At 37.1% G+C, this 24,019-nt stretch overlaps 2 protein-coding genes across 2 annotated transcripts in view; both read left to right on the plus strand.

The window, feature by feature from the left end:
* The window catches only part of LOC122135992 (lipopolysaccharide-induced tumor necrosis factor-alpha factor homolog), a 613,569-nt gene extending 604,191 nt beyond the window's left edge, over nt 1-9,378 (plus strand). The window contains exons 2-7 of the mRNA XM_042717382.1: nt 2,930-3,039; nt 4,313-4,396; nt 4,464-4,517; nt 5,205-5,246; nt 8,976-9,117; nt 9,197-9,378. Coding sequence (XP_042573316.1) covers nt 2,946-3,039; nt 4,313-4,396; nt 4,464-4,517; nt 5,205-5,246; nt 8,976-9,117; nt 9,197-9,302 — 522 coding nt within the window. The 5' untranslated portion in view covers nt 2,930-2,945 and the 3' untranslated portion in view covers nt 9,303-9,378. The remainder of the gene's footprint in view (nt 1-2,929; nt 3,040-4,312; nt 4,397-4,463; nt 4,518-5,204; nt 5,247-8,975; nt 9,118-9,196) is intronic.
* Nucleotides 9,379-21,153: 11,775 nt separating this feature from the next.
* Nucleotides 21,154-24,019, plus strand: part of LOC109070239 — a 68,040-nt gene continuing 65,174 nt past the window's right edge. The window contains exon 1 of the mRNA XM_042716092.1: nt 21,154-21,205. Within this exon, the coding sequence (XP_042572026.1) occupies nt 21,154-21,205 (52 nt within the window). The remainder of the gene's footprint in view (nt 21,206-24,019) is intronic.

Below are 24,019 nucleotides of genomic sequence, written 5' to 3' on the forward strand. Positions count from 1 at the left end.
AAAGATGAACTGTAAGCAACACAAAACAAGCTACTAAAAATTGCACCCAGAATTGCAGTGCAACATGCTTTTTGATGGTTCACCATAGTGTTAGGGTCTCAGCCTGATTCTTGATGTCTGTTTGCCTAAATGAAAGGAACTTTTCGTTTTTTTTTGTTTTTTTTTTAAATGTTTGGATCAGAAATGCTTCTAAGAATCTCTCTGATTTTATGCTGAAAATACCAGACCTTACACTGCACAGCCAAAGGCCCGCCTGTTGTTGATAAGACACAACCCACTCAGAAATCCAGATCAAATGATGTCAAACAAACAACACCACCTGAGTCTTATTCGTTATTGGCTTGTCTAACTGCTGTATCACAATTACAGCAACCCAAAAAAATTGTTCAAAAGTTTAAGGGTCAAGAGCCCAACTAAAGCAAACACTGACCACCGTAATAGTAACCACAATGTAGATTATTCTCCTTCAGTGATTCTGTTTGTTAACATAAGCTTTTGAACACAATGCCTGTATCATCTCCATGTAAGCAACAAAAACATGAATTTGTAAATTACATTTTTGCGCTGTGTTTCTTAATCGCCAACTACTGGCCTGGTACATAGTATTCATTAGCATAGTGTTTTGTTTTTCTTTATCAAAGAAATATTTTTTTTATTATTATTATTATTGTTTTATTGTGCTATTTGACTCATTTCTAAGCATTACCCCCCTCATTTGATTAATTCTAATGAATTCTTATGTGTTAATTTTAATTAATAATATTGCTTGTAATCTGTTGCCACAATTTTATTAAGTAAATATAGTGTATTATTTTTAACCGTGTACACCAACTACTGAAACATTTCCTATCATGTATGCCTATGAAAGACGATCGAACCAATCAGAGTAGGTATGGGGCAGGTTAACATGTGCAGCACCGCCTCTATATGCAGGCTGCAGCCAGGTGCTTCTCGTTTTTTGTCCAACAAAACCAATATTTTTAATTATACATTTTACTTATTTTTTTCATGTTATTTTACTCATTTTGAATAACTGCTTGTAAGCATCTCATTTGATTAATTCTAATTAATTCTAATGTGTTAAATTTAATTAATAATATTGCTTGTAATCTGTTGCCACAATTTTATTGAGTAAATATTAGGGCTTGCATAGACTAGTCGAGTAGTCGAGTGATCGACTACTTCAACCACTAGTCGGCGCTGTCAGAAACAATCGACTACTCGAGCATGCATTAACCATAATGCATGCACAGAGTTTGCACGTACGACGTGAATTTTAGGATTACAATATTGCGTGTAGCTGTAACTTTTAATGACTTTATCTATGTTGCATTGAAAATTAAAATAATTAATGTAATAATTAGGGGTGTGTCTGAAGCTGAATACCTTATTCGGAATGGCACGGATAATGGCTACAAAAACGAATAACGAACAAGGAATAATTCTGCCTGAATAATCGGTTGAAGCTGGCACAGTCTGGTGTTTGCTAGATAACAGTTGAGCCAGGGGATCAGCGCAATATTATACACAGAACTCTAAAGTCACGCAATAGAGTGAAGTGAATGAATGTAAACTTTATGAATGAAAACAGCGCAAATCAAACACCGCATTGCTGTTGCCTCTCTGTGCATCTTTCAGAAATCAGAGCTTGGCAAGAGTAATATCACCTATAATAATACATCATACACGTTCTATTATTTGTATATATTAAAAAGGCAATGATTTAAACCTTAGGCTACGATATGAAACGAATGAATGGAATAAGCACAGCGCGCTCACCAATCAAACAGCCGCATTGCGCGTCTCAGTCTCTCAAAAACCAAAACCAGTTCTCTCTCAAGAGTAGGCTAATGATCAGCGTAGATACAGATACATTTTCTACTTGGCCTACTTGTTTGCATCTTTATCTTTTGCTGGTTTGCGCGGCACATCCACATTTGTTTTGTGATGTTCAAAAAAAAGACTCGCTTTAAGAGTTCTGCGTAATGAAAATGTGCGCACTGAATTAATTCAGTCAAGTTCAAATGATCACTAAACGTTTGTCATGACATCTTTCTGCTTGCATGATAAATATATTTTTAGAAATTAATAGTTATTTTAGTTTAACATGACATAATTGTTCAGTGATAGCTATGAAAAAAAGATAGTCATAAAGGTCTTATCAAGTAACTGTACGATGTTCCACCCGGTTTCATGCAGATACGAAAAATGTTCTGATTGTTACAGATAAAAATACAGATACAAGTACTGGCTGTTACATGAAAATGTAAATATATAATGTCATGATTATAAAGTTTTGACAATTTACATATGTAATTGTTGCATTAGACTATGAATTAATAAGCGTTTATTGATAACAACTGTTTCATGTCTTTTCATTTACAGTAGCATGAACCACGAGTAGTCGAGTAACTCAAGTATTTTTTAAATAAGAAATCGACTAGCAGAAATCAGTAGTCGTGCAACCCCTAGTAAATATAGAGTATCACTTTTTACAGTGCAGATTATATGAGTGATATCAGGTAATTCTCAAAGTCAGGGTCAAAAGTGGTCTTATTTACCTGCGTTACCCTTCCTTTTATTCATTTTATTTTTATTCATCTGACCATTCATTTATGTTACAGTGTTTAATGTCAGTAATTGTCAGCAGCTACTATTAAAGTGCTCACTTTTAGAATGTTTGATTTGAAACGTTTGATGCAGATTCTCTCATTTTTTCGAATCCATGCATTCCACTGATTTTTTTGTTTCTCACAACTTGAACTCCTGGCAGTTAAAATGTTGGCAAACTGGCTGATCGGGACTCTGCTATTAGACTATCAGTTCTCAGGAGAACACAGTTGATAATTAAGTCACACTTAAAAGAAAATTGCCTTGCCAGTGTTGAATATGGAACTGTCACACTATTAAAGCACCTATGTTTTCTCAGTTGAAGACTGCTGATAATGGAAAAAGGACCATTTCCCCCTCCATATGCATCGGTGGTCCAAACCAACATATCCTACCCGGCACCACAGGTTGCCTTTCAAACCCAGCCAGGTCAGTAGACCCTCTGGTTCTCAACTATAACCATGTTCATGACGCCATTTTTTTAATCAATGATCATGGTCTACCGCAGTGCTTCCCAAACCTGTCCTGGAGGCCCCCCTGCCCTGCACATTTTATATGTCTCACTAATCAGACACACCCAGTTTAGTTCTTGCCGTTTCTACTAATGAGCTGATGAGTGGAAACAGGTGTGTTAGATAAGAGAGACATACAAAAAGTGCAGGGCAGGGGGGCCTCCAGGACAGGTTTGGGAAGCACAGGTCTACCGTACACAGCCCACCACTGACTATCTGGCCATCAGATGATACCCTCGTGGGTACCATTTGATGGCTTTTACACTGTATTGTGTTTTGTGTGTTATAAAAGAATAAAAACTGTTGCTATCCATATATTTAGTACTTTATAACATTGCAACTAGCTAATTTTGCACACAAATTGGTAATTTGCACTTTATATTTGTATATTGTACCTTCTCTGTAAACTGTCTTTTTATATTGTATTAACCGTCTTTGTTATATAATTTTTTTTATATGTTAATTGCCTTTGTTATGTAATTTTAACTGTTATGTAATTTTAATTGTGTAGGACTACAGATGGAAATTAGCATAATGCTAAATCTGGTGCAGCCATCTTTTTTAATGTAACTGCACATTGTCCTGATATATAAATAAACTAAACTAAATGTAGACTTATTTTTTTGTCATCCTGCATATTTTCATGATATAAATATAATATAGATCAGAGCAGATGATACTTTAGTTCAGAAGGAATGTTTCCGCATTCCACAATGTTACTGTAAACACGCAGCATTTCTAGAAAAGTTGTGACTTATTTCACTTTTTCTGACTGACTGTGATATTTGCCATCTAAAATTGAGCATATATTTACATAAAATTTGCCAGTGTTTTGGAAGAATGAGTTCATTTGAGAAATGTATAAAGTGTTTTGGTAGTTTAAATGCATTTTGAATGTGAAATTAGCTGCTGTGCCAAGATGAAAGTTGGTTAGGGGACTGTGTGAAGAGTTTTGAAAAAGTGACTGAAGTATTGAGAAAAACTAGCAAATGTAAAAAAAAAAAACTGTAATTTAAGTAAAAAAAATAAAATAAAACAATGGTCTGAATGTCAGTGTTTCCTGGAAACACTTTTTATGCTTTAGTTATAAATGTAAATAAATTTGATAAGATAAATGAAACCTTTTTAAAAAAGAAAATAAATTCTCATGTCATGCCACCATTATGAGACGATGGTTGTCTGTTTTCCAGCTCCAATGGCCACAGTTTACCAACCCCCAGCTGCACAGATGCCAGTCATGGCTGCAGCTCAGCCTGCATTTGTGCCTGCCGCTGGTGAGTGTTGATGTGCTATGAGTCTCTAGTTCTGTGGGTTTTCATCACCTGCTTGTTTCTCTTTTAGCTCCAATGGCACAGCCTGTAATTCAGATGGTCCCAGCTCCTGCGCCGGTCCAGGGTGAGCAATAAACCCTTAGATTACTCTGTGTTCAAATACTAGAAGGTTTCATCAAGCACAAGATGCATCTGTGTGACATGTTAGAGAACATCAGTAGTACTTTGTTTTGTTAATCTTTTTAAGTGCACTGTGATGTTTGGATACAAATAATTATTGTAAAACCTGAAATAAAGATAATAGCAATATTATGAAAGCTGAACTTTTTAACAGATGATATGGGTGATATCAGGTAATTCTTAAAGTCAGGGTCAAAAGTGGTCTTATTTACCTGCGTTACCCTTCCTTTTATTCATTTTATTTTTATTCATCTGACCATTTGTTTATGTTACAGTGTTTAATGTCAGTAATTGTCAGCAGCTACTATTGCTCACCTTTTTAGAATATTTGATTTGAAATGTTTGACACAGATTCTCTCATTTGTTCAAATCCACGGATTCCGCTGACTTTTCTATTACTCACAACTCCTGGCAGATAAAATTCTGGCAAACTGGCTGATTGGGACTCTGCTATTAGACGATCAGTTCTCATGAGAACACAGTTGATGACATAATTAAGTCACATTTAAAAGAAAATGACCTCAGTCATGGCTGCAGCTCAGCCTGCATTTGTGCATGCTGCTGGTGAGTGTTGATGTGCTATGAGTGTCTGGTTCTGTGGGTTTTCATCACCAACTTGTTTCTCTTTCAGCTCCAGTGGCACAGATGCCCCCGGCTCCTGCACCGGCCCAGGGTGAGCAGTAAAGCCTTACTCTGTGTTCAGATACTAGAAAGTTTCATCAAGCACAATATGCATCTGTGTGACATGTTGGAGGTTTAAAATCATAATATTATTAATTTTCATCAGTATTAAAGGGGTCATATGATGTTGCTAAAAAGAACATTATTTTCCATTATTTTCCACATAATGTACATTATTGTTTCTCCTCTATGCCCCACCTTTCTGAAACGAGACGATTTTTACAAAGCTCATCGGTCTGAAAAAAAGCGAGGTGTGCTGTGATTGGCCAGCTATCCATTGTGATTGGCTGAATACCCCAAGCCTGTGACGGAAATATTACGGCCCTTACTGTAATCCCGTGTGTTCTGGCACAATACAAAAACAATAAAACCCATTATAAATGAGGCATTTGTTGCACTGTTAATTTCGTCAATGAAGACAAGGATGAAAAATATTCGTTAAAGAACATTTTTTCTGTGACTAAGATGAGAAGTTAACGAGCTATGCCTATATGATGATGAAGACTATGACTAGTCTTCATTAACAGGACAAGACTGGACTATAATGTTATTTGTGGACTACCGGACATTCAAAATACATCCTATAGACTACTGTCTTGTCCTTCAAAATTTGTGTCCCTGTCATTGGATTGCAATCGGAAAAGGGGCGTTCACATAGTCGCAGTATGGCAGCCGCAGTGGATGCTAGACTACCAAAACACTCAATGGCCTCAGCACCAGAAGGGGTAGGGATAAGGTGACTAGACATCCCGTTTTACCCGGGAGTCACAATTCTTTGTTGATTAACTTAAAGTTAGTGAAGGCGGGATAAGCGGAATCGCGCTGATAGAAGTGCTCTCTCTATCTCACGCATGCTTCACTTCTTCAGTTCTCATATACAGTGCGCGATCAGTTCTCAGGGCTCAGATACACACACAGCAGTCCAAATGTCTTTCGTGTACAAACCCGATTCCAAAAAATTGTGACACTGTACAAATTGTGAATAAAAACAGAATGCAATGATGTGGAAGTTTCAAATTTCAATATTTTATTCAGAATACAACATAGATGACATATCAAATGTTTATATAATTTTAAGGGAAAAATAAGTTGATTTTAAATTTCATGGCATCAACACATCTCAAGAACGTTGGGACAAGGCCATGTTTACCACTGTGTGGCATCCCCTCTTCTTTTTATAACAGTCTGCAAACGTCTGGGGACTGAGGAGACATATTGCTCAAGTTTAGGAATAGGAATGTTGTCCCATTCTTGTCTAATACAGGCTTCTAGTTGCTCAACTGTCTTAGGTCTTTTTTGTGGCATCTTCCTCTTTATGATGCCCCAAATGTTTTCTATGGGTGAAAGATCTGGAATGCAGGCTGGCCATTTCAGTACCCGGATCCTTCTTCTGTGCAGCCATGATGTTGTAATTGATGCAGTATTCAAGATTCAAGATTTTTTTTTTTGTGGTATGTGGTCTGGCATTGTCATGTTGGAAAATGCAAGGTCCTCCCTGAAAGAGACGACGTCTGGATGGGAGAATATGTTGTTCTAGAACTTGGATATACCTTTCAGCATTGATGGTGCCTTTTCAGATGTGTAAGCTGCCCATGCCACACTCACTCATGCAACCCCATACCATCAGAGATGCAGGCTTCTGAACGGAGCACTGATAACAACTTGGGTTGTCCTTGTCCTCTTTAGTCCGGCTGACATGGCGTCCCAGCTTTCAAAAAAAATTTCAAATTTTGATTCGTCTGACCACAGAACAGTTTTCCACTTTGCCACAGTCCATTTTAAATGAGCCTTGGCCCAGAGAAAACACCTGCGTTTCTGGATCATGTTTAGATATGGCTTCTTTTTTGAGTTTTAGCCGGCAACGGCAAATGGCACGGTGGATTGTGAACTTTCTGATATTGCTCCACTATTTTTCACCGCAGCATTGGGGGAATTGGTGATCCTCTGCCCATCTTGACTTCTGAGAGACACTGCCACTCTGAGAGGCTCTTTTTATACCCAATCATGTTGCCAATTGACCTAATAAGTTGCAAATTGGTCCTCCAGCTGTTCCTTATATGTACATTTAACTTTTCTGGCCTCTTATTGCTACCTGTCCCAACTTTTTTGGAATGTGTAGCTCTCATTAAATCCCAAAATGAGCCAATATTTGGCATGACATTTCAAAATGTCTAACTTTCAACATTTGATATGTTATCTATATTCTATTGTGAATAAAATATAAGTTTATGAGATTTGTAAATTATTCCATTCCTTTTTTACTTACAATTTGTACAGTGTCCCAACTTTTTTGGAATCGGGTTTGTAGAATATCTCACGTAAATACAGCTATGGATTAAGTGAACGTGAACAGGTGGGTGAAAACTGAATGTGTGTCAGTATTACATGCATGCCTTCCGTCTTAAGTATCCATCCATGTCATTAATGTTAACCAACAAAAGATGTTAATTAAATGTACACGTTAGGTAAACCTATACTGTATCTAAAAATTTTTTTTAATTATTTATAAATATATTTGTCTTATTGTGCTTCTTTTTCAAAAATGATAAATTATATAGCCTATATTATCTATATTATATATGAACAACTATAATTTTTTTATAAGTTGCTCCCTTTTCACTATTGTTTAAAGGGATAGTTCACCCAAAAATGAAAATTGTCATAATTCATTCAAATTTTTCCAAATTCAATCCTTGATTCAAATTTCTCATATAGCTTAATTGATTTGGTCTAAAAAGAAAATAATTAATGACTGTTTTTGTTTGAAAACTACATATAAAAAAGCTACCAAAATAAATGTTGGTAACTGCAGTTTGACTAAAACAATGACTAAAATTAATGACTAAAAGTTGACAACAATGCAATGACTTTTCGTCGACTAAAACTAGACTAAAACTATGAAAGACTCAAATGACTAAAATGTGACTAAGACTATTAAGCATTTTCGTCTAAGCACCTTCACCTTTTGAGGACATAATTACTGATTAGAATGACTTATACTGTCTTTTTACGCATTGTGTTGCGTATGGTGCCGCGTAAACATAAAACCATGTCTGCATTTGTGATCCGAGAAACGAAAAACAACAAGTGCTACTCTACACTGATCAAAACTCTTTTGAAAACATTTGAATCATCAGTGGCAAATTCTTTACATATGAAAACGCGAAATATGTAAATGTAAATAAGTTGGAATTGCCCCACTTTATAGAAAGAGACACTTTGTAGGCTACTGGTTCAGGAAACAGTCCCTGTCCTTCGTAAAATGTGCAGCACACATCTGAATATTTAGGTTGAACTGTTCTGGAACAGTGTTGTAAATACAACTTAAAACTGATTTCTAGTTATGTCCTCTTTTGGAAGACCAAACAAAATAGTTTTTGCTTTCACAACGAAACACACAGCGTTTCCACGACATGGTGCCGGCAACAACAGCGAGAATCAAAGTTACGCCTTCGTTCTTTGCATGAAAATTTGGGCGGTGTTATGCAAATAATCCAACATTGTGGCGTAGACATGTGGGGGCGTGTTTAAACAAGCTGTTTTAAGAGAGTGTGGTTGACTCTTAACTTTTATAAAGAATATCTCTTTGAGTTTGAGACTTTAGTCTTTGCAACTTTACAGATCTTCTTTATGCACCAAGAGCTTGTAACACTCCAAAGAGAAAGGAAAACTTGAAATCGCATCGCATGACCCCTTTAACTCTTTTTCTATGTATTTATAGATGAAGTAGTTATTAAACCACGTCTGACTACTGTTGCGGGGCGGATGAAATGTCATTACTGTCATAAGGAGGTCGTAACAGAGATGAAATATGTCAATGGCATGATGGTGTGGGCCATTTGTGCAAGTCTTGGCTTTTTAGGGTAAGGAATCGTATTCATCAGATTTCAAATGTATCAAACTGATATGAGAAAAGAAAACACACTAATTTTTTCATTCCAGGATCTGGCCGTGTTGTTTGATTCCATTCTGTGTGAACTCCTGCAAGGATGTACAGCATCGCTGTCCACACTGCAGAACCGTCATCCATGTGCACAAACGCATGTAGCTTGCTCTGAAACAAAGAAAATCTGATAAACCAAAATAAAAACTTTGAGTGTCAGAAATGGAACAACGTTTTGCATTTACTTCTGTTTCTCAGAGACTGTGTGTGTTAGAAAAATGTGTGAACAAATTGTTCTTAGACATGGTCAAATGCAACAACCCAGACAGTAACATATTGTCGGCCCAGATCTGGCCTACATCTGGCACATGTGGAATGATGATCTGGCCCACATGTAGCATGGAATGATGGAACTTGGGCGGACCACTCCTCTTTGCCAGATCTGGGACACAAGCAGGCCACAGCAATGCCACATGTCAGCCAAGAGCAAAGAAATAAACCACACTGGACCTTATCCGAGCCACAAAATCTTCATATGTCATTTATAGAGTCATCTCTACGGAGCCCCTAAAGGTTCATTGTGGTGGAAAAAAATCAGAGTGAGTGAAAAAATTTTGGGGTGGGAGGAAAAAATATATTTTTTATTTTTTTTGCCGTTCTCTCGCAAAACTTTTGCGTTCCCTAGAGAAACTTTGCGTTCCCTCGCAAAACTTTGCGTTCCCTCGCAAAACTTTTGCGTTCTCTCGCAAAGATATTTGCGTTCCCTCGCAAAACTTTTGCGTTCTCTCGCAAAATTATTTGCGTTCCCTCGCAAAACTTTTGCGTTCTCTTGCAAAAACAAGTTTAGTTTGGACAAACACTTCCTGTTTACTTTACAGCTTGTAGTGGTTTATACAGCTCCATAAGTTCACAATGGAGCGGTTCATAGAGTTTTTGTTTTGAACTTGGAGAAATAGTCAGTGCATGCTTATTACGGCACGGTTTTGGGACATACTAAAACGCTTATGTAAAACACTGTGTGAGAGCCGTGGGAACGGAGCGAGGCCGGTGGAGCACCTGCGCCATTCACCGGTAACGAGTCCCGCGAAGGAGAACTGAAGGAGGGACTGATGACAGTGTTGGGCGATAGAGGACCAGGCTCGGACTTTATTTTGTGTTTTGGTTCTGTTTGTGTGCGACAGTCGTCCACGAGTAGGGGCTGTCGCGGTCTTTTACGTATATTTTGTTATTAAAGTTTTGTTTGAATGTTCGCCGGTTTCCCGCCTCATTCTTCCCGTGACTATAACGTTTGTTACACACTGGATGACTAAATTCAGTACATGGATTACACACCATATTATTAAAGTAGACAGACAAGCAGAATAGCCCAGAATATGGACGTAACCTGGTAAACTGCACTTTAAGCGTAGGCTATCCCTCATAGAAAGAAAGAGTTTTATTTTAAACTTGGACTCAAGTTCAAATAGGCTACAGTCAGTTTTGCCTTTAGTTTAAGACATGGTTTTGGGACATTCTAAAACACTTAATGTGGATGTAGCTACTATAACAGTGACATTGGAGCCCTAATTCGGTAAGGCCTAATAAATACTATTAATGCTAATAAAAATTGTAATATTAATAACCTTATTAATAGCTATCAGTAAAGCAAATAGCCATAATACAACGTTTCTCCCCCATTTAAAACCGTCAGGATATAGAAAGGATCCTTCAGGGAAGCTGGAGAAAGACAGTAGGCTATATAGGCTAAAACCAAAATTTGGTAAACAGTTTATTAATAAAATATAGCCTATTATGCACAGGAAAGCAGACAAGCCCAGAATAGCTAGAAACAAGCCAAAACCTAATGTAAAGCGAAACTGGGCTCACGTACAGCTCTCTTTCATCACACATCCAAATGTTTCCATATTCGCAATGTATTTGAGAAAAAATCATAATGAACAACAAATGTGCCGCACTGGAGTGGGCGGGGCTCACGATACGGCACAGACATAATACAGATTATTTAAAGTGATTGTGTAACGTTATATCTGTATTGGTGATTCTTTATTTTAATAATGAACATGCCGCACTTGCAATGAATATATGCGCATCAGGCGCTAGCGCGATCAAATCGCTGAAACAAAAATACTCCGTCACTTAGGCTACAGTAGGGCATAATGCGAATTTGAATTCAGTTTGAAGATTCAATAATATAAAAAATTATTAGGAATGTTATAAAGCGAACACTGTTACGTTCTCATTTCGCTCTGGAACCTATACGATAATGCAATTTTTCCTGAATATCCAGAATATTGCATATGTGAAATTGATTTTATATTGGCCTAACAGTTCAACAAAAAAAGGGCAATATTAAGTGTACATTTTTAAATTTTAAAAGAAGCCTACATTTTAAACACAATATTGTCCATATTGTATTTTACAACAAAATAATAGTTCCAAATGAGCCCCGGCCCACTCCAGTGCGGCACATTTTTGTTCATTATGACTTTTTCTTCAAATACATTGCGAATATGGAAACATTTGGATTTGTGATGAAAGAGAGCTGTACGTGAGGCCCAGTTTCGCTTTACATTAGGTTTTGGCTTGTTTCTAGCTATTCTTGGCTTGTCTGCTTTCCTGTGCATAATAGGCTATATTTTATTAATAAACTGTTTACCATATTTTGGTTTTAGCCTATATAGCCTACTGTCTTTGTCCAGCTTCCCTTAAGGATCCTTTCTATATCCTGACGGTTTTAAATGGGGGAGAAACGTTGTATTATGGCTATTTGCTTTATTGATAGCTATTAATAAGGTTATTAATATTACAATTTTATTAGCATTAATAGTATTTTTTAGGCCTTACCGAATTGGGCCTCCAATGTCACTTTTATATAGTAGCTACATCCACAAGTGTTTTAGAATGTCCCAAAACCATTTCTTAAACTATAGGCAAAGCTGTAGGCTTTTTGAACTTGAGTCCAAGTTTAAAATAAAACTCTGCGTTTTCTTTCTATGAGGGATAGCCTACGCTTAAAGTGCAGTTTACCAGGTTGCGTTTCATATTCTGGGCTATTCTGCTTGTCTGTCTACTTTAATAATATGGTGTGTAATCCGTGTACTGAATTTAGTCATCCAGTGTGTAACAAACGTTATAGTCACGGGAAGAATGAGGTGGGCGGAACCGGCGAAACATTCCAAACAAAACTTTAATAATAAAATATACGTAAAAGACCGCGACAGCCCCTACTCGTGGACGACTGTCGCACACAAACAGAACCAAAACACAAATTAAAGTCCGAGCCTGGTCCTCTATCGTCCAACACTGTCATCAGTCCCTCCTTCAGTTCTCCTTCGTGGGACTCATTACCGGTGAATGGCGCAGGTGCTTCACCGGCCTCGCTCCGTTCCCACGGCTCTGACACAGTGTTTTACATTAAGCGTTTTAGTATGTCCCAAAACCGTGCCGTAATAAGCATGCACTGAAGTTCAAAACAAAACTCTATGAACCGCTCGAGAACTTATGGAGCTGTATAAACCACTACAAGCTGTAAAGTAAACAGGAAGTGTTTGTCCGAACTCAGCTGGTTTTGCGAGAGAGAGAGAACGCAAAAGTTTTGCGAGGGAACGCAAATAATTTTTGCGAGAGAACGCAAAAGTTTTGCGCGGGGAACGCAAATATCTTTGCGAGGGAACGCAAAAGTTTTGCGAGGGAACGCAAAAGTTTTGCGAGGGAACGCAAAGTTTCTCGAGGGAACGCAAAAGTTTTGCGAGAGAACGCAAAAAAATAAAAAATAATTTTTTTCCTCCCACCCCAAATTTTTTCACTCACTCTGATTTTTTTTCCACCACAATGAACCTTTAGGGGCTCCGTACATCTCAGCTTGTCTAAGCTTGTTAACAAGCAAAATCACTGAAAGAAAGAAGAGGACAGAAAAAAGGGAAATGAACAGAAAACAGAAACAGAAAACAGGACTCTATAAATAACATATGAAGATTTTGTGGCTCAGATAAGATCCAGTCTGGATTATTTCTTTGCTCTTGGCTGACATGTGGCATTGTTATGGCCTGCTTGTGGCCCAGATCTGGCAAACAGGAGCGGTCTGCCCAAGTGCCATAATTCCACGCTACATGTGGGCCAGATCATCATTCCACATGTGCCAGATGTGGGCCAGATCTGGGCCAACAATATGTTGCTATCTGGGAATTGACCTCAAAACAGGGGCAGTTTAAACATTCATAAAAAATGTTATAAAATCATTCTTTAACATAATTTTAAGAAATAAATCTGTAAAATAACAGAATAAGTAGTGGCACCATTACTTTTATGTGCATTTCCGTTCATTCTAAAATACAACGCAATGAAAAATACAGGTAAAATACTTAATACAGGTAGGTGTGCCTTATATTTACAGATTTTTTTTCAGTGTATGCTACAAAAGTTTTTCTGATAAATAGTGTGCTTTTATTAGTTTTTTTTTATGCCAGTCAAAAAGTCATTTGATGTCAATTTGAGGAAATCACCCAGACAAATTACATTTAACTTAAGACATTTCTGTTAGTTATCAAGTGGAAATCTTGAAAATCTTGAAAAATCATGATACAGTTAAAACAAAATAAATAAAAAATTTAGTAGAACTTCCGTATACTGTAGTTACCTCCCATTTTTTTCTGTGCCCCTCTGACCACCTTCATTTCCAGTACACCCTGACGACATTTTCAACATGCAGAGTAAATACAATTAACATTCACATGTGTATGTTCATCTGCATTCTCTTAAGAGCTAAGTTGTGAAGTCACTTACACCATCCATTAACTGACAAAACTAGCTAAACTACACAGCAAAATCCCCAGTGTCAAATTAACACTGCTGGGTGTCTATATATGTCTGCACTACAGAGTGTTAAAAGTAACAATAAAGCAGAGTCAAAGTTAATGAGGTAATAAAGAGATTCATTGAGTGATGATTGGCCATTATTGAATACACCTGAAGTTAACAAGCAGAATTACCAAAGAAGAAAATCAAATTTTTTAAGTCACCATTATAGTGGTCAGTGTTTCCTTTAGTTGTGCTCTTGACTTTTAAATATTATATAGTGTTTGGCTGCTATAACTGAACAGCCAGACAAGCAAAGAGCAAAAGTCATCAGATGGTGGTGGTTGTGTTTTGGCATGATCGTCGTGTAATGACCTGAATAATCAGTGTAAGAATCACAACAATGGTGGTCATTAAAAAAGCATGTTGTAGCCAATCAAAACTCATCCATGGCTCCCATCATGCATTGCAGCATGAATAAATTATGAGCTGAATTGTCTTTGTAATTTCTTAAATTCTTAATATTTTCTTTTATTTGTGTTGTTTTTATGTGACTGTTTAGTAGCTTGTTTTGCAGAGGTGGGACTTTCAAGTCACACGCAAGTCTTCAAGTCATATACCAAGTCCTCAAAGAGTTAAAGTTAATGAGATAATTAAGTGACTAATTAAATGATGATTGTGCATTAGTGATGAACACCTGCTGTTTCTGAGAATTACAGAGGATCAGACGTTGATGTTTTATTGGTAAAAATCATGCCACCATCATGGAGATCAGTGTTTGCATTATTTGAGCTCTTGACCCGTTCATTAACTCAAAGTAATTTGCTTTTAAGCAATTACAATGTTGTTTTATAGCAAGCGTTTATGCATTGCCAAAACAAACTTTGAGTAAGCAGGTGAGCTTACACTTTCTGCCTATAATGCATGATGAATGAACATCATGAAAAGGTCTCTCTTTTGTTTATTAATTGACATTCAGCTATCACTGAACTGAAAAAAAATCCTATTAACCCTCTGAAGTCGATTACCGCGTATATGCGTTTTGCGGCATTTTCTCCTGATAACCCCGAAAAGAACTTAAATACACTTTCAGTTTTGATCGTACAGATAAGAGCAATACATCAATCGAATCTGTAAAAGGGTCTACTTTTTTTGTATACAGACATAATAACAACAAAACTTTGTGCACTTATAAAATAAAGATAACAAACAAGGAGTGCTGTCTGCAGACTTTGTCTTCGCTGATCTTCATTTACAAACATCATTACAGTCATTAAAATGAACTGTAACTCCGTGAATACTCAACGAAGAGACATGAGAGAGATATCTATAGAAAGCCTGACATGTCTACTTTTAAACTAAACAAGTGCTGCCGAAAACAAATATTCTGTGATAAAGTAATCCATATGAAAACATATTTTTTGTAGAAAATAAGATTGTTAAAAAGGATTTCTGAAGGATTGTTCACTGGAGTAATGATGCAAAAAAATTCAGTTTGAAAGTCAGCTTTGATTGTTCCTAATAAACTGTTTAACTGCACTCACAAGTGAATATTAAATTATGTTGTGGGATAATTAAATATATTCTAAATAAACTACACAACATAAAATTATACACATTTATTTTTTCCTTACATTCTTTCTTGTAACTCTTCCCTCTCAGTCACACAGCTGACTGAATGGCTCATTATGCAGCTCATTATGCAGGCCTTTGTCTTCTCAGGTGTGAATCACAATGATATTCATGATAGTTGATGCCTACTCGCATATGACTTATCAACAAAAAGTGTCTTAGAAAATTTTAATCAATATATTGTTTTCTGTAAGTGAGTAAACAAGATGATTTTCACATCATTTAGAAAGAAAAAATTCTAGACTACAAGCTCCAGTTCTCAAAAGTCCCGGGAACCAATGTTCTGCATGTGTTTTATTGCCTTATTCAAGTGATTTAACATTTTTAGTTTTTCACTAACATTTTTTTTTCTCAAAAAAACAATCATGTACATACACGCTGACACATATTATTATAGCCCAGTTGTGCTGATTACAGTGAGATTAGACTTTAGCCATTTAGATATTTATAAGAAACTGAAAAAAGCACAAATGTCAGGGCATGACACATTTTCTCCAGACCCCAAAAATACCCTTAGATTCCAGAGGGTTAAACATGCCACCATAATGCTTCAATATTGAAAAAGAGATCTGTTTTAGATCAGGCTTTTAGACGTGGACACTTATCATATGATCCTCAACAGTGGTGACAATAATTTTTCATACTGCAGTGCATAATGGAAGTTTTTACTATGGTGTTACTCAGCATGCATTGCAGCATTTTGTTGATTGTCACCATTGTTTAGATTCATATGCTGGTTATTGGTGTGTGTGTGTGTCTAACTAGATCTGGATGAAAAAAATATATATATTACGCATTGCATGTTTAAAACTCATTAACAGTAACTATTAGAGCAGCACTTTTTTTTTTCACAGGGTTGATTATGCAAAACCTAGACATATAGATACAGAAAGTTATTTTGATTGTAATCAGACTAACTTTTGATTATTATCTCAGCATAAAAAAAAAAAGATAGATATCTGCTCACTGTTGTGTATTGTTGTTCTTGCTTTTTTACAATAATTGATTTGTTACAGAGAGATATCTAACACTAGAGTCAAGGGTCAAGAGCCCAAACTAAAGCAAACACTGATCTCCATGATGGTGGTACCAGTTTTAACCAATTAAACATCAACATCTGATCCTCTGTAATTCTCAATAACAGCAGGTGTTCATCACCAATTCACAATCATCATTTAATTAGTCAACTAATTACCTCATTAACTTTAACACTTTGAGGACTTGGGATATGACTTGAAGACTTGCTTGTGACTTGAAAGTCCCACCTCTGTTGTTTTGTGATGTTCAGAGTTTATCTGTTTGTCTGAATATGCCGTTTGTCACCGTTGTTGAGATTCATACACTGGTTCTTGATGTCTGTGTGTCTGAACAAACATTGTGACTTTAAAATATATATATTTAGGATCAGAACAGCTAGTAAGGAATCTTTTCAAAATTTATTGAAAAAAAAATATTTCACTGTGGAATCATATGGCTGTTGTAATAAATAAATTAAATTTAACTCCGATTAGACACTAATTGAGTTCAGTGATTCAGGCACTGACTGACAAACAATGATTACATTAAAACATAGTCATCAGCACCTAATGAATTTTGCTCTTTGCAAAAGTTTGGTTACTATAACTCTGATGTATCAGCCAATTATAATTTATTATTGAAAAGTCAAGGGTCAAGAGCCCAACTAAAGCAAACACTAACCACTATAATGGTGATTTAATTTTTTTATTTTCTTCTGTGGTAATTCTGCTTGTTAACATCAGGTGTCTTCAATAATGGTCAATCATCACTCAATGAATCTCTTAATTACCTCATTAAATTTAACACTTCTTCAGTCTTACCTTTATTTTAACACTCTTTAGTGTGGACACATATAGACACCCAGCAGTGTTAATTTGACACGGGATCTTGCTGTGTAGTGGTTTAATAATTACCTTTTTTTTACAATTCCGGTTTCCAATTTACACTGAAAATTCACATTTAATTCATCCAATTAAAAAAATTTAGGGTAATGGTTCACATCTATATTTTATAACTTGAGCCAATGAATAATAAATAACTTGCCCTAAACAATATTTTCTGTCTATGAAAACTATTTTATAAACCTGGCACAAAGTTTATTTTTCATGTTGAAGAAAGTCAATTAATTCAAATTAAATTTTTTATCTAAACAAAAATATATAGATTTGGTTTAAGCTCACCATTATGGCAATCAGTGTTTACTGTAGTTGGGCTCTTGACCGTTGACTTTTTAATTTTAGTTTTTGTTGACTACTGTAACTGTGTTTGTAAAGCACGTTTGTTATAGCAAGAAAAGCTTTTTTTATTAGATTCACACTACAAGATGTAGCATTTGGACCAATCAGACACACAACTATTTGTTATATTTAACAAATAATATCTAACGCCCCCTCATCTAACCAAAGGGTCTACGGACCCTTCCCTTAAAATGCAACTATGACCTCAAAAAAGGCAGAACAGGTCTCTGGTCCCATAGTAACCAAAGGCACACTATCTGATAACACTAGGTTTATGGCTCCCAGGAATGTCTTAAGCAACACTTAACTCAAGTCTCTCAAAAACAGACACATAATGCACATAAAAAGGGACTCTTCTATAATTAATTAATAGAAAAACCTTTCTTTGAATGAACACACATATACTTTAGGGCATTGTGTATGCTGTTACTGTTCTTGTATATTGTCTTTAGTGTAGTTTATGTGTTATGCATGCTTATGATGGATAACTAGTTAATATAACCTCATCTATATGATGTTCGGTATCTATGAATTTGTATTTTCATGATCTAAATGAGAGTGTATATTATATGTTGATACCTATGCAACACATTAGTTTTATAAGAAAGATTCTTCCCCAATCTAATTTCATATGCAAGACACCATACTAGAGACAGAGTTGTAAAACTTGCCTCCAAAAGGTACCATTCCTTATTGGTTCACTCAAATCCTGAGGGTGTTACATCGTCACTCTATATAGATCAGGGATCACCAGATCAGGGCGGTTCTTTTAGATTCAGGAATTCCAGGAGAAGATGCTGAGCTAAGAGCCTTAAAACCCAACCTAAGCTTGCACCAACTAGTTATGATTGATTATTCATATTTCCCATTTGAGCTGATTCGCTACAAAGATGAGATGATAAACTTTATGAAGGATTTGAATAACATCTTATGCACTTAACCTTTACTTAAAAGCATCATTTAGACACACACAAGCTTTGTCCCAAAGTTAAGTGCATGGACTTGAAGTGCGAATGTGTCACAGCGGCGTGACGAAGGCTGTCCCAAACTGAAGTGTGTGGACCCCGAAGTGCGGACGTGAAGTGCGATTGCGTCACAGCGTCACGACGTAAGCTGTCCCAAAGTCAGAATGCGCACTCCAAAGACCGCATTTGAAGTGCGAATGCGTCACTGCGGCGCGACGAAGGCTGACGAATTTCAAAAGCGACATCAAATGCACCCTTCATTTCCCGGGAAAATTAAGTGTACATGTTATGGGCAATTCGCACCCTACCATATCCCAGAATCATTTGCGTGCATATGACAACGGTGTTTATATTCAATGGCAGGTGAGAGTTCTGCGGAGGAATTCACATTGAAATGTAAGTATTGTGTTTTCATTTACTCAAATACCTAGCCAAAGTGTTAAAAGCCAGGGTTTTTTTTAACATAAAGCCCACAGACAATAAGAAAGCCACTATATAAGGCAATGGTCTTTCCCCCTGTTGTGTTTTTGAAGTGCTGTCATGCAAGAAATGTCTACAAATGTTTTAACCAAACTTAAGCACTTCAGTATTTTGTATGCATGTCCTGCTGTCATATTTTCTAATGTTTAGATTGCAAACCTGTCTTTATATTTTTCATAAATGTTTCCATTTTCTCTTGTTTTAGTACTATTCTGGAGAAAGTGAGCCTGCTGGGGAAAGACTTAAAAAATTACAAAGTTAATAGACAACATTTTTTGCTGAAATTCATTGTGCTGTTGTTGTTAACAGGGCATGGTTTATTTGCTAAGTGTCCTGGTGTAACACCTATCCCATTAACTTTTACTTAAGTGCTACATAAAATAAGGGACCAACCAGACCAATCTTTCTACACAGAAAAAACAACCAAAAAAACAAAAAAAAAACAACAAGAGACATGAGCCAACAAATCAAATGTATTAAACAGTCACACACAACATTCATTATTCAACCTGACACAAATTGCTGACATCAAACAGTGAGAACCAGAGGATAAGAAATACAGTCCATCACATAAAGCACAGTCCTTGGTTTCTCATCAATTAGGACCATAAGTTTTGCTCAGTCTTTGTTAGAAAATGAATAGAGAAAACATTACTTAAGTGGCAAGATGATCCACAGCAGTTCAATCGTCAGAGAGCTTTGTCTATGTTTGAAGTAAAACGTTGACTTGCAACAGGCAACAGTCAAGTAATAAATGGAAATCAACTCTTAGTTCCAATCTTCTCAGTTGTTTACGCCCCCAAGTAATTCATATACATTTAGAACACAAACCCTCTGTAAAACAAAATTCAAAAACAAAACAAACCATAACCATGTGCTATGAACATGAATTGCTAAACCAAAAATAGAAAACAATGACAACTACTTACAGATGATGCTTAGAACTCTAAAGTTCCTCAACCAGCATTAACTTTTTACTTAAGGTAAAAAGGCCACAACCACCATGAGGCAAGCCTCTCTTTGCAGGTAGAGAACCAACTTCCTGCCATTCTCTCCTTCTTTGTTTTCTTAAATAGGCCAACTCATACACCTCAAATAGAGCGCCCCCCTAATACTCAGGTGAGTAAAAACAGTAAATACACTGGAGAAAACTACTGGTATATATATATATATAATACTATTATATATATATATATATATATATATATATATATATCTATATATATATATATATTATATATTAGTAACAGGAAAACTGTTACATACCCCTCTCCTCAAAAAAAAAAAAAAAAGCAGCACCATAAAACTTTTTCATTTTTTCTACATGAAAAGTTTCAACTCGCTTTGAATAATCCAACATTACTACCTGGTAGTTCACATTGTTTAACTTCTTCAGAATTTTAGCTAGACCTAGCCATTTCGGTGCTAATTTAGCCATATACGAGTCTGAAGCCTGAGACCGAGGATGAGAACGTGTCCAGACTAAGTCTCCTTCATCGAATGACTCAAGCTTCCTTCTTCTGTTATAGTACCTTGCTTGTCATTCTTGAGCTTGACTAGTCTTCTCTTTTACTTGTTCAAACAGCTCTCTCTGCCTTTCAACAGTCCCATAGGCCACATGATAAGGTTTTGGTGGGGTTCGTCCCAGTCGTTCAATGGGTCCTTTTAACTTTCGGCCTAAAGCAATCTCTGCTGGGGTTAAACCTGTACTTTCCTGCCATGCTGTGTTTATGGCATACCAGAACTCAGATATTCATCTATCCCATTACCTGTGGTTGTCCTTAACATAGGAAGACATCATAGCCTTGAGGGTTCGATTAGTTCTTTCAGTAATATTTGTTTGAGGATGGTAGGCTGTTGTTAGCTTCTGAATAACCCCCCAGCACTTACATGCATCATTCAGAAGTTGTGCCATCAACTGTGGTCCACGATCTGAGACAAGGTAGGTAGATGTGCTCCATCGAGTGATGATCTCCTTTATTAAGATATTATTAACAATTAGATGGGTCTTGGCAGATCTCAGAGGAAATAATTCTACCCATTTACTGCAATAATCTACTACCACCATCAGATATTCATTAGACTGCAAACTCTTTGGGAAGGGACCCATGAGATCGACACCCAACATGTGTCCTGGCTCAACTACTGGTGTTGACTGTAGGTAACCAGACAGCTTGGAGATTCTTGGTTTGTAAATCTGACAGGTTTGACATGCGGTACAAAAGGTCCTAACATCCCTGCGTATCTCTGGCCAGTAGACAACATTGAGTAAACACCTCAAAGTTTTCATCTGCCCAAGATGTCCACTCAAGGGATTGGAATGGGCAAATTGCAGGAACTTCTCCCTTAATGCCAGTGGTACAATTATCTGGATAGTTTCACCCTGATAGTTGTTGGGCACACAACGAAATAAATAGTCATTTTGTATGACATAATGAATGTGTGTAGGGTCTGTTACCGACAACTTAGCCATTTCCCATAAAGGATGAAGTAAGGGATCTTGTTTCTGAGCACCTCCAATTTCATCCCAGCTGATAGGCAAGTCCGATCCAATGTTAGTTGCCTGACAAATAGCAATGTGACCTTTGACTTCTTGGAAAGGTATACTCCGAGAAAGTGTGTCAGGTACTAAATTACATTGTCCCTTCCGATATTGGACAGTGAAGTCAAAGCTTTGTAACCTCAAAGCCCACCTGGTCAGTCGAGAAGTTGGACGGGGATGATTGAAAACCCACGTAAGAGCAGCATGATCTGTAAATACTTCAAAATGTTTCCCCTCCAGATACTGCTTCCATTTCTCGACTGCCCAAATCACTGCCAGACATTCTTTTTCGGGCATAGAATAGGACTTTTCAGCCCCATGTAGAAGTCTCGAACCATAAGCAATAACATGTTCAGCTCCGTCGTGATCCTGAGTCAACACCGCTCCTAACCTGACATCACTGGCATCTGTCTGGACTTTAAAATCTTTTGTGAAGTCAGGGGATGCCAACACAGGTGTTTTTTGAAGAGCATTTTTCAGTTTATCAAAAGCCTGTTGACATTCCATTGTCCACTCCCAGACAACATTTCTGCACTTCAGAGCATGCAATGGTGCGGCGATCTCTGAAAAATGAGGGATAAACCTATGATACCATCCAGCAAGGCCTAAAAAGCGTTGTACCTCTTTGAGCGTGGTTGGAACAGGAAAATTTTGGATGGCCTCCACCTTGGCATTTTCAGTACGAACTCCTTCTGTAGACACAACATGTCCTAGGAAACTGATGGATCTTTGGAGCAGGTTGCACTTTGACAGATTCAGGGTCAAACCAACAGCTTCTAACATGTCAAAGAGCTGTTTAAGGTGTTCAAAATGCTCTTGGACATTCTGGGAATAAATTACAATATCATCGAGATAGACAAAACAGAACTTTCCAAGACAGTCTCTCAATACTGTATTCATCGGGCGCTGAAAAGTTGCAGCGGACTTTCGCAGTCCAAATGGAAGCACTATACATTGATTCAAGTATATCTTGGATCTGTGGCATAGGAAATCCATCTAAAGGTGTCTTGGCATTTAAAGCCCTGTAATCAATACAGAAACGCACAGTACCATCCTTCTTAGGGACAAGAACTATGGGAGCCGCCCATGGAGAAGCTGATGGTCTGATTATCCCTTTTTCCAACATTTTGGAAACTTCCTGATCAATGAATTGCTGTCTGGACACAGAAACAGGATAGGCTCGTTTACGAACTGGAATCTCATCTGAAGTGTTAATCTGGTGCCGAATCACAGCAGTTCGTCCTAGGGACTCGGTACAGACTGTTTGCCGCTCAAGCATGAGTGCTTCTAGCTGACATTTCTGTGTTCTGTTAACCTCTGCTCGACTTACCAGGTCTTTAATGGTTGCCAATGTGGAGGAAGGCACTTGAACCAGAGGTAATGCCAGATGTAGACTAATTGCTGCCGAAGAAGTATAAAGCATAAATGGATGTTTTACCTCCATTTCCTCAGACAGGATATAAGTCTGTGCTTGAAATCAATCTGGATCCCTGAATCCATCAAAAACTCAAGGCCAAGTATCACAGGTAAAGTTAGATCTTGATCCTTCATCACATAGGCACTAAATGGATATTGATGACCATGAAGAGTACAATTCCAAATTACCTTTCCTAGAGCTGTCTGTACATGACCATTGGCAAGTGAGAGAGTCTGACCTCTGCTGGACAGCCATGTTTCCATGCTTGACTTTAGTTTTTTCCAGTAAGATTCTTGAAGTAAAGAATAGGTGCTACCAGTGTCCAAAACTGCTTGACATCTGTAATTTTTGATGGTAATTGGCAGAGCTAAAGGGATAAGCTGCTTCTCCATATTTCCTGATAATACCGCAATGTGAGGATTTGACTGTCGGCCTTTTGCCCTTTTTATTAGCTCCATTTGACTTTGCCTGACGCTCTGCCTGTCTCTGTCTTCAATAGGCTCTTTCTTCACTAACATCCCTTTCCACCAGTGTACCAACACGTACCAACTCATTAACTGTAGAGACAGTTCCTCGGAGTATGCTGGTGACACGAGGATCACAGTTTCTGAGTGTAGATTGGAGTATCTACCTTTCTGACATGGAAGGTTTCAATCGAAGGCATAAGGCACGATATTGATAAGCAAATGTTTGAAGATTTTCATCAAACCCTTGTTTCCGTTTTCTAATTCTTCTTTCCACCTCAACTTTATGATCATCAGGCAGGAAAGACTGCAGGAATACTTTCTTGAACTGGC

Source organism: Cyprinus carpio, chromosome B1 (assembly GCF_018340385.1).
Source record: "Cyprinus carpio isolate SPL01 chromosome B1, ASM1834038v1, whole genome shotgun sequence".
In the NCBI taxonomy this organism is placed as follows: Eukaryota; Metazoa; Chordata; class Actinopteri; order Cypriniformes; family Cyprinidae; genus Cyprinus; species Cyprinus carpio.